At 65.5% G+C, this 11,209-nt stretch overlaps 1 protein-coding gene across 7 annotated transcripts; it reads left to right on the top strand.

Annotated features, from left to right (window-relative positions):
• The first annotated feature begins 992 nt into the window (after nt 1-992).
• B9D1 (B9 domain containing 1) lies at nt 993-10,749 on the top strand. 7 transcript variants are annotated; one of them, XM_057715361.1, is made up of 7 exons: nt 993-1,135; nt 2,534-2,602; nt 3,981-4,092; nt 7,501-7,589; nt 8,308-8,432; nt 10,226-10,293; nt 10,594-10,749. In XM_057715361.1, the coding sequence occupies exons 1-7, from the start codon at nt 1,073-1,075 to the stop codon at nt 10,734-10,736; spliced, it is 669 nt and encodes a 222-aa protein (XP_057571344.1). In that variant the 5' UTR covers nt 993-1,072; the 3' UTR covers nt 10,737-10,749. The 7 variants fall into 7 exon arrangements, with proteins under 7 accessions (XP_057571344.1, XP_057571343.1, XP_057571337.1 ...); XM_057715360.1 differs by having other exon boundaries at nt 1,011-1,135; nt 8,370-8,432; XM_057715354.1 differs by having other exon boundaries at nt 1,017-1,135; nt 8,344-8,432.
• Nucleotides 10,750-11,209: the final 460 nt, after the last annotated feature.

Below are 11,209 nucleotides of genomic sequence, written 5' to 3'. Positions count from 1 at the left end.
AGAGTGCAGCATCTGAGAGCGTAGCTGTAACGGAAGGGAGGGCGTGAGGAGTGGGGTGGAGGAGACGTCGGGGGAGGCCAGCTCCGCCAGAGCCCCCCGCCGGCCCGCCCGCCCACACCCGGCCTCCCCAGCCTCAGCCTCTCTTGTCAGAGCTACGAACGCTGGCTGCCCACGCCCCCTCCCCTGTCAAGTGTCTCTGCTCACCTGAGGAGGCGGGGGAGGGTCGGTGGGCCCAGGCTGGCTGGGCCCCCTCCTGGGAACCCCCGGTCTGCTGCAGGGCTGGCAGATGGCTGCCGCTGGGTGCGGTGACCCGGGGGCCCTGCCGGGGGCCCGGCCTCCCTGAGGTCTGCACACCCGTCCATCCCTTCATCCCCTGGATCCGGGATAAGGTCTCCGACGCCGCCTTTCACGGCCGGCCCAAGAGGCGCCCTCGGCCCTGGACCAGGACCGGACAGGGACGCTGTGAGGGTCGCGAGCGCGCAGGGGGCTGGGGGTGAATCCCGGCCCAGCTCCTCACCGGCGGCGGCGGCGGCGGCCCCGGCCCGGTCACCGCGCCTCTGAACCCGCTCCCTCGCGCGCGCGACGGGGACGCAGCAATTCTCCCCCCACGCCGCCGGCTGCCCGCCGCGCTCCCCGCGTGGAGGCGGGCAGGGGCCGGCGCCGCGACGCCGATACACGCGCGGCCGGGCCTCAAGGGTGCCCCGGGAGGCGAGCGTCCCCGAGGGCACGAGGGAGCGTCCGCTGGCCCGACGCAGGCGGCGGCCGCTCCCACGGGGGCTCTCGGAACCGGGGCCGGACCCCGCCCGTCGCGGCCTCGCGCTCCCCACGGGGGCACCGGGCCAGGGCCGGGCCGCGCACCCCCGGGCACGCTCGCGCCGCGCGCTTCACGCCGAAGGGCCCTTCCGCCCGCAGGCGTCCGCGCCCGCGAGACCCCGCCCCGCGCCGCGCCGCGCCGCCGCCGCACGCGTGCGCTCGCCTTCCCGAAGCGCCGGCTTCCCAGAAACTTGTCCCGCGCGCCACGCCGTCCGTCTCCAGGGCAACCCGGCGCCTCCTAGCAACCGCCCGCCCCGCTATGGCGGCCGCGGGTCCCAGCGTCTTCCTGCTCATGGTCAACGGGCAGGTGGAGAGCGCCCAGGTGAGCGGCCGTGGACCCCGCCGGGCCGCACCCCTGCCCCCCCAGGGCCGAGCCCCGCGGGAGGAAGCCAGCGTGTGAGAGGCTTGGCGCGAGGTCGCGCGGACCCTCCGCCCCGTGCGCGGTGTGGGAACAGGCCTGGGGGGGTTGAGCGAGGCCGAGGCCCGGGTCGGCGAGCCCGCGTGGCGTCATGGGCGGGCGTCTCCACCCTCCGCGGGCCTCAGCTGCTCGGGCGCGGGCTGGAAGGCAGGCGATCGGCTTGATCCGACGCAGCGACGGTGGCGGCTGCCCGGGGGCGGGCGGCTGTGGGGGGGGGGGGGTCTGCTGGACGGGAGGGGACGCTATCTTCCAGCCCCCTGCGCGTCCTGGGAACCGTTGGCTATTTCTGTGTGCAGGGCGTAGTGTGTGGCAGGCTCCACGCCCAGCCCCGCGGAGTCCGTCCTCACAGCAACCCTGTGAAGCCGGTATTACTCGCACCCCCATCTTACAGATGGGAAAGCTTGCCCAAAGGAAGTGGCAACACTGGAGTTTGAAACCTGGTCTGTCTGACGTCAGAGTTTTGCTGGACGTGCCCTTCCAGGCTGTTCTTAAAATACCAGGGGTATATCGTGAGGGCTCACCGAGATGGTTCAGGCGAAGCTCTGGCGGGGCCTGCCTCTTAGCGGGTGTCTCCGCCTTCCTGTTTCGTCAGGGACGCTGCCCCGGGCTCCCACCCTGTCCACCTCCCTCTGGGCCTAGTGCCCGAGACTGGCTTCCACTCTTCTGTTCTGTCCCATCGGGGCCTCAGCTGGGCTGGGTCACGTGTGGCTGTGCTCTCAGCAGCCACCTTCGTCCTCACTCTTCCTTCCCCTCTGCTTGGGGCCCCTCCTCCCACAGGCCAAGCCTATGCTCTGTGTGCTCACAGCACCCTGCCTTCTGAGACCTCTCTCTTCACACCACTTCCTTCAGCCTGCCCCTGTGTCCGGTGCTGGGGACACAGGGAGCGCGCACACCTGCCCTTGTTCCCAGTAACGGGGTTGAGAGACATACACACGGTCAGTGCTGTGATGAAGGGAAGGATCGGGGCTGTGGGAGCCAGGATGTGGCCCCAAGACGGCTTGGAAGTTAGGGCAGACTCTCTAAGGGTCAGTTTTGAAGGGTGAGCAGGAAAACTCCGGGGGAAGGAATGGGAAGGGCATGTCGCACAGAAGGCAGAGCCGAGCAAAGGCCTGGGGCAGTAGCTCTCCCACATCTCGGACCCCAGGCCCTCCGCTGAACTCGTGTCCACGCGCCCTGCTGTCTCTCAGCCTCCCCTCACCCCGGCACCTCATGTTCTTAGTTCCTGGTGGCCGCACCTGCCTGGCCAGCAGTCGGCCTCCGTGTGCGTCCCTGTGAGCAGAAGCTGTGTGTGCTTCTTTCCAGTTTCCTGAGTATGACGAGCTCTACTGCAAGTACTGTTTCGTGTACGGCCAGGACTGGGCCCCCACGGCGGTAAGCTGGGCCCTTCGGCCTCCCAGACTCACAGCCTTCGTGACTGTGGGAGTTTTTAAAGGCTCCATTACACCCTTTCCCCAGTTCAGAACCAGTTGAGAGGGGACACTGAGTTCAGGGGGGACCCACACGTGAGTTTGTTCTTGGTGAAGCCGGGGCAGAGAACGCAGCGCCACGGGGCTCCCGGATCCTCTCCCGAGGCCGTGCCGGCCTGGGGGCCCTGGCCTCAGTGCTGGTGCGGCCGTGAGGAAGGATGTGTAGACATTGCAGGCAGCAGACCCCAGAGGGCCAGCCTGAGGTGGCCGAGCTGCGGACAGTCGGGCCGGTCCCTTCACTGCTTGGCCTCCCCTCAGCCCGTGGGGAGACTCTGGAACCCGCCTTCTAAGACTCCCGAGGAGCGGCCTGTCTCCACCAGGAGAAGGACCGTGATGCCCCTCAGCCCACACCATGCTCCTGCCCACAGGGCGCCAGGGAGAACCTCGCAGCCGCTCTCAGCCCGGCCCCTGCTCTGTGCAGCTGAGACCACAGTGCTTGTCCTCCAGGCGCCTGCTGAGCAGTCACTGCCGAGTCCCCCAGTGACGGGGACACAGTGGCGAACAGAGCCAGACACGCCCCGGCCTTGTGGGGTGTACATTCCTGAGGGGGAGGCAGACACGGAGCCGTACACACTCCAGGCTGCGGGCTGGTAGCAGCACTGAGGGGAAAGCAGAGGCGAGACGGGGAGGGAGGATAGGCCTCACCGAGATGGGAGCTGGGCGCAGAGCTGAAGGAGGTGAGGGCACAGCGTGTGGGGGGCTGTGGAGAGACCTGGGCAGGCAGAGGGAGCAGAGCGTGCCCAGGCCCTGAGGCGGGAGGATGCCTGGCACCTTTGACCCAGGCGGCGGGACTGGTGAAATGGGGGCAGAGAACGGACCACATCACAGCAAGCTGAGCCCCTGGTGACTTGGCAGAAACACTGAGTAGAGTGGGGGTGGGAGGCAGGACGGGGTGGGCTCAGGGAGGCCCTGGAGGAGGCATTGGGGCTGCTGAGTGTCCGCATCTCTCTTAGGAAGCTTGGCTGGGAACAAGGGTGGGGTGCGTAGGGCCAGGGAGCGTTGCTTTGTGACCAAGAAAGTGCCGGTGGTGATGGGTGGTCGGGCGACACCTTCCCTCGGTGAGGCAGGTGAGCTCGGCACTGGGAGGGCCAGGGCCTCGCGGTTACAGGCCCGAATGGATGAAGACCCTCAAAGACCTGGGAGGTGCTCCGTTACATCTTAGGTCCCTTGGTTTGGCCTAAGGAGATGGTGGAGGAAACAGCTCTCCCAGCTGCGGCCCAGAGAGGGGAGGGGCGTGGCAGCCTGGAGTTGGGACACGGCCATCACTGTCATTGTCCTCGCAGGGGCTGGAGGAGGGCATCTCACAGATCACGTCCAAGAGCCAAGATGCACGGCGCGCGCTGGTGTGGAACTTCCCCATCGACGTCACCTTCAAGAGCACCAACCCCTGTGGCTGTGAGTCCGCGGGCCTCGGCCTGCCTCCACATCCCCTGCGCCCTGGACCAGCCTTGTCACCTGCTCTCAGCCACCTGGCTGTTTCCATCTCTTCTCCGCCCCCTACCTGCTCATCTGTGTGCACTTGGCCTTTCCGAGGTTCCAAAGCAGTCGGTGAGGCCCTGCCGGGAGCCTTGGGTAGCTCCTGCCTGTGAAGGGCAGAGCCTGGCTCAGCAGTCCGGCCGGAGGCCTGCCCTGACAGCTCTCCGCTGTCCATCGGGGCTGTGCTCCCGCCAGACCCGAGCCCCACGCCTCCTCCAGGTGCCTGCCCTGAGCCAAGGGGTTCGTAGCCCTCATCCTGCCTCTGACCCTCCCAGAGCCCTCCTCACCTTATCTGGTAGTTAGTCACTCTCACTTAATAAGCGCCAACTGCGTACAAAGCCTGGGGTTAGCTCTGTAGGGGCTGTGAATTCTCTCCCTATGTGGGCTTGGCCAAGCTTTGTAACGCTATCTAGTAGGTACGTTCTTCTCCACTTCTTTTCCTGTATTAGGACACTGACACAGCTTTACGTTGAGTAGCTGAGCATGGATTTGATTTCAGGTCCATCCGATGTCACAGCCCAGGCCTTTATGCCATGTGTGGTGGGGACCCAGGCTTACTGGGCCTGGAGCAGAGGCTGCCTGGCTGTCCTCCTGGGTGGGGACTGCATCCTGTTGTCATTGTCCATGAGTAAGAAACTTCCTGGAACAGGGCACCAAATAAAGGCCCAATCTCCTCCTGCTGAGGACAGCTAGGAGAGGTGAATAAAATCTTAAAAAGCAAAACCAGAAAACAGCTACTTGAAGGCATCAGACAGGCAGCAGCATGGTGGCGCTTTCGCAGGTGAGACCGGAGAACAGCAGAGCTCCAGAGATGTCGCGGCCCCGGGAGTACTGCTGATTCCAGCACGGGTGACTGTCATGCTGCTCAGGGCTTTCTGGGCCGCGGGCCCAGGAACCAAGGAGACCTTGCAACCCCGGCCGAGACTGCAGAGCTCTGTCCCAGGACAGGAGACGCGGGAGACCGGCCCGCAGCGGCCTGCAGCCCAGCTCCCCACAGCCCCACCCCAGACATGGTGCAAAACCTCCACAAACTGCGTCTGGCGGGGCCCAGAAGATGACGTGTCACCAGCAAGGGGAGTTGAATCAGAAGTAATAAGTTCGTGTAGTGTCTGAAGTCAGTGAGATTTACTGCACTGAGAAGAAAAAAGTCACCATCATCCCCATCAATGGAGATGTGATAAAATGCAGCACGCATTCGTGATAAAGCTGCAGCAAACCAGGAGTAGAAGGAAACCTGCTAACCTGATGAAGGCGACCCTCAGAAACTCGGAGCAGGCTCCGCTTCCCAGTGAGGTGTCAGGAGACTCCTCTCCGAGATCAGGGTGCGTGCTGTCGCCACCAACACTGTGCAGCTCGGAGGTGCAAGAGTTAGAGTCACGTCACCTGCCATTACTCACGGTGACATGCTGATGTGGAATTTCCGAAACAGCCGACAGTAAATGATTCATCAGTGGGCATGACTGCCAAATACAAGATGAGTACAAAAATCAGCTGCTTTCTGTATAAGAATAAATAGAATGTTTTGTATTCTATTCTGTGTAAAAAGTAAAAATTGATATTTTAAAAATAAATTCTGTATGATAATATCAAATGTAACCTGTTCTACCAGATATCAAACTGTTATAAAGCACAGTCACAGCGGCAGTTTTGGCACCGGGACAGACAGATCCGTAGGGAGCCCAGGGCAGAACCAAGCCCGTGCAGACAGTTGATTCACGGCAAAGGGGCAGAGCAGGAGGGGAAGGGAGTCTTGAGAAGAGGCCCTGGGACAGCTGGATACAAGGGAAGTGCAGCCTGATCCCTGCTCTTACCAGGCACACAGCCCATCCCAGGTGGATACACGCACGGAAACGTGACCACGATGCTACAGCCTCAGGAAGATGCCACAGAGGTGGGAGACGTGGCGTTAGGGTGAGGACTCCTCACAGGAGCAGATCCGTGGGTTTCACTGTTAAAATTTAGGGTTTCTGTTCATCCAAAGACATCATTAAGGGTGAAAAGCCAAGCCACGGAATCCACACACACACTACAGATCAGTGAGAAAAAGACCATCTAGTGGAAAACTGGGGAAGAAGCCTGAGCAGGCACCGCACAAAAGAGGATGTCCGAGTGACAAGAAACAGGACAAGGTCTCAGCTTTATTTTAGGAAGAACAATTCCAACTAGGGAAACGCAGATTAAAGCTAAAGTGAGCAGCCACGACCCAGGCCCCAGAACGACCCCATTAGGAAGCTTGAGGACACCAAGCTCTGGTCCAGAGAACGAGGTGGGCGTGGGGGTGTCACGCCCCCAGGGAAGCAGCTCAGGTGAATGTGCGGCCCTGGGCGCATCCCTTCTTGACTGTGTGCCCAACAGACACAGGTGCACGTGTGACACGGGGTTGCGCTATGCCCAGAGCCCCCGCAGGAGACAGCCCAGGTGTCTGCTGGTGCTGGCGGGACCAAGTCATGCCCTGAAGACGAGCAGACCCTGTACGTGACACAGTTTGGATGCATCTCACACACGTCAGATCCAAGAAGCTGGACACAGAAACCTACGTACCGTACGATTCCACTCACGTACAGTTCACAGCACGTGTAGCACCAGAGGACCGTGTGTGGGACGTGTTCTTTGGCGATGAAACCTTACAGAAAAGGAGTGATGACCTTTGAGATGGTGACAGGAAGGGAACGGACCGCCCCCGGCACCAAGGAGCCCTTCTTCTGCGTCAGGCCCGAGCCCGGGCGTCGGGGGGACGAGGAGCCCAAGGCCCATCTCGGGGTCAGAGTGGCCGAGGGTCGGGGCCGGGCGGGCCAGCTCCCGGGCCTCCCCGCTTGCCCGGCACCTGGGCTGACGCTCTCTCCCCCGCCTCCCGAGGCTGAGTATCCCGATGTCGCCGTCAGCAGGGAACAGGTGGAACTGTTGGGACTTGAGAGGAAGGCGTGCAAGGCCTCTGCTTTCCCTCTGACCTCCTTGAACCACAGACGCCCCCAGAAGCAGCCCCACGGGCCCCTGCGCCCGTGGGGTGCACACGAGTCTGACCCCGACTCAGAAAAGAAAGCCCCAGGGGCAGTCCCCCCCGCCCGCCCCCGGTCACAGCCAGGCCCCCCGTGTACTTCCTGGGCCTGTCCAGTAGCAGAATTGGGGCAGCACGGGGCCCAGCCACCAGGATCCCTTCCACCTCCCCGTCCACCCCCCGGCTGCTGGGCTGGCGGAAGCCCCTGGTGTGCGGGCCCCTCATCCGCCCCTGCCCTCCGTCAGGCCCACGCCTGCGGGGCTTCATCACCTTGTTCTCCCCGAGGGGTTCCCCACGGCCGACCCCTGCCTTGTCCTTCACAAGGGCCGCAGATCGTCCTCAGCGTGTACGGGCCGGACGTGTTTGGGAACGACGTGGTCCGCGGCTACGGAGCGGTGCACGTGCCCTTCTCACCTGGCCGGTAGGTCCTCCCTCCAACCCCGTCCCTAGACCACAGCCCATTCCTCACCGGGCCCTGGGCGCCCTCCGCCCGCCTCTTCCCAGGACAGACTTCGCCTTGAGGCCGGAGTGCGTAGGGTCCCCTGGGCGGGGGCGTGGCCCACATCTTGGACAGGGTGTCCTGGGGCGTCGAGACGGGGCGGGTCCAGCCCAAGTGTCCGGGCAGCTGGGGTCAGAGTTCTGACACTCCAGCCCTCCCTGCCGGCCTGAGGACACAGATGTGTCAGACACGCGTGACCACAGGGCCCTGCCCTCGACGAGCGGGCACAGATGCAGGGACAGCTCTCTCTTATCGAGCACAGTGACAGGGTGTCGATGCGGGTGTTCCAGGCACGTGGGCCAGGGTCAGCCGACCCTGAGGGGCAAGGACGCTGTCAGAGGAGGCAGAGGGAGGGGGCCCAGCGGGTGAGCTGACCCTCTGAGGCTGTCGAGACAGGAAGTGCAGGGCGCAAGGGGAGGGGCGGACAGGGGGCCACCGCCGGTGGGGCCCGGGGACTGTCGGGGCTTCCTGGAGGACGGCACGTGCGGACACTGGGAGGAGGACGGGCCCCGCGGAGCCGGGGCTGGTGCTGGCCGCCCCCAGCATCCTCCCCACCCTTGGAAAGAAGCCGGGCTCTTCGGGCTCAGCTCTGGAGGCCGCCCGACCTCCGACCTCGGCGCTCCTGCTCACCCCGCCCTAGAGGCTCAGCAAGTTCCACCACTTTTCCGTGACTCAGCACAGCTGTCTGAAAACGTGTTTCAGGCACAAAAAGATCATCCCCATGTTTGTCCCGGAATCTACATCTAAACTGCAGACGTTTACCAGGTGAGTCTTCTGCACGTCTGCCCCCCCAGCCCCTCCCGGCCTTGGGAGAGGGCTGTTCCGTCTCCCACTGCCACGTCACGCGGGACCCTGCACACGCGAGGCCTCGGCCAGGAGGTGACCTCTGAGCAGGGACTAGAGCGGAGGGCGGGGCCGGCGTGGCGGGGCCAGCGAGAAGGGTTGGGGGGTGGCGCAGGGGAGCAGCCGTCTCGAGGAGGCAGTGAACGTGGGGGGGCAGCCGGCGGGGCCGGGACGTGGGGCCCGCAGGGAGACCCAGCCCGAGGCACCCGGCCCCTCCCCTCACCAGAGTAGGAGGCTGGAGGGCCGGCCGGGCCTGGCTGACCGACGCGGCGTGGGGATGGACGCCCAGTCGGCACCCCCTTCGCGGGTGGGCCCAGACAAGGGGAACACGGAGGGCTGCCCGGGGCCCCCGGCCGGCGCTGTGCTGCGCAGAGGAAGCTTCCTGGGCTTTGAGGCCGGCAGAGGCGGGGGCGTGGGCGCCTGCTGTCCGTGGGAGCCCCTCCGGACTCCACCGCGATGGCAAGGGCCAGTGTGCGCTGGAGGTGACACCACCACCCCGCGGGGCTGTCGGGGGATGGTCGGGGCCATGCAGGTCCCCGCCGCACAGCTCTGAGGAAGGACTGTGGGGCCCCCTGTGAGGTCTCCCCGGGGAAGGAGGTCCTGGCTGGGAAAGACCTCACTGCCGGCTGGGCAGTCACAGGGGGCCATCTCCCGCCCTTCAGAGGGGCTCCTGCCTGGCCCGAGCCGTGTGTACCTGGATTATGGAAACGGGAAGGCGGCTGGATGGGCCGTCTTCCCACACGAGGGGTCTGTGGAGGCTGCTGAGACAGCAGCTCCAGCAGCCCCTCTGCCCGTCCGCCTGCTGGCCTCTGCCTCCTGGCCTCCTGCCTCCGCCTGCTGGCGGCTGCTTCCCTGTGGCCGCTGCGACCAGTTACCGCGGGCGTGGTGGCTTAAAATCACAGAAATTAACTTTCTCTCAGTGGGTCCTGGTGTCGCTGGGGCCCTTACGCAGCACCCGCAGTCTGGGCCTCACACGGCACGGCTCCGCCCTGAGCCTGCACTGGAAGCGGGGGCCCAGGGGCTGCCTCCCGGGCTCGGTCCTCAGCACAGCCTCCGGGGCAGGTGCTGGCAGAGCCCCCCCCCCCCCCCACTCCAATGCAGAGGCTCCCACCCCGCCAGCCGGCTCCCTGCGTGCTTGTCCGTGGCCTGCTCCGGGCCAGCATGGGCGCAGAGGAGTCCGGCCCAGCCGCCGCCTCCCTGCTGTGGGAGGGAGGTGGGGAGTACCTTCTGCCCCGGCAGAAGGCACAGACATCGAGAGGTTCATGTTTTATGGCCGGAGCCCGAGGGGTAGGGACCATCGTCACGTCCCTGTTGTGGCCCGGGTCCCGCTCCAGTAGGAGGATGGTGGAGAGCCCAGACCTGGCCCCTCTGCCCACCCTGAGGATGGCTGCTGGACTCTGGGATGGGGCCCTCCTTCCCCAGGAGGCGGGGGTCACACGGTCCCAGGGATCCCCGTCCCCACCTCGGCTGCCGTCACCTTTCTGGGACTTCTGTCTGGGTTCAGGCTGTGCACCCTCCCAAGCCCTGGTCTCCCTCTGCCTTCACCCCTGGGGGTCCCAACTGTGGGGACTTGATGGGAGAGCCTGGCGTGCAGCCTAGGAGGAGGGGTGTGGGGAGGCTGTGCCCAGGCCTGGCCCCGGGTGAGGGGCTGGGGGACCTGGTATCCGCGGGGCCCCAGGTGGGCCCTCGCTCACCCAGCTTTCCTGTCTCCCCAGCTGGTTCATGGGACGGCGGCCCGAGTACACAGACCCGAAGGTGGTGGCTCAGGGGGAAGGCCGGGAAGGTAAAGCGTGACCCCCCACCCCCCGGCCGGCTGGACCTGGGAGGGACCAGGTGGGCCCCAGGAATCAGAGGCCTGGATGCCAGGGACCTGCCAGCACACGGACTCAGGGGCAGGGCCCAGCTCGGAGGGGGTGCCACGTCCACCTGTCCCGTCCCCGTGGCAGCCCCTTCTCCCAGTAAGGGCCGTGGGCTGGGCACCGTCGCCCCCACTGTCCAAGAGGGAACACGGAGGCTGCCGACTCCCGGGTCAGCCTGGATCTGTCTCCGCGCGGCCCAGCTGCCCCTGCCTTTCTGTCCCCAGTGACCCGCGTCCGCTCCCAGGGCTTCGTCACGCTCCTCTTCAACGTGGTGACCAAGGACATGAGGAAGCTGGGCTACGACACCGGGCCTCTGGACACACCGGGGGTCTCGGGGCCCCGCGTGCCCCAGGGCCTCCCCCGGTGAAGGCGCCGTCCCCGCACCCGCTGGCACGGCCCAGCAGCCCACCTGCTGGACCGGGGGGCTGGAGGGGGCGGGCGCGGCAGGGGTTTGTATGATAAAGTGTCACCTTTCCACAGAGCCCGGGCTGGGGCTGCTCCTCTCCCGCCGCGCCTCCCCGGGGAGCAGGGCCCCGAGGCCAGCCTTGGCCTTGGTGGGCACTGCCTGGGCGGGAAGCTGCACCAGGACGGCAACCAGCACCTGTGCTTCGGCCCAACCCGATCCCGGGCTCGTGGCTGTGCGGCCCTCACACCTCGACACGCTTGTCCCGAAAACGAGCACGTCGACCCCTCGACAGGCGGGCTGGGCGGAACCTCCCTTGGATTGGAGGGGCCCCAGGCAGCCCAGAGCATGGGCTAAAAGCCTCCCCGAGGGGGGCAGTGCCGCAGCGGGGAGCCCCGCCTGCCCTGAGCCCCCACCGGCCAGAACACAGAACGCCC

This window comes from Hippopotamus amphibius, chromosome 17 (genome assembly GCF_030028045.1).
Source record: "Hippopotamus amphibius kiboko isolate mHipAmp2 chromosome 17, mHipAmp2.hap2, whole genome shotgun sequence".
Taxonomy (NCBI): Eukaryota; Metazoa; Chordata; class Mammalia; order Artiodactyla; family Hippopotamidae; genus Hippopotamus; species Hippopotamus amphibius.
The sequence above is the reverse complement of the archived record's forward strand: the minus strand, read 5'-3'. Positions and strand labels throughout refer to the sequence as shown.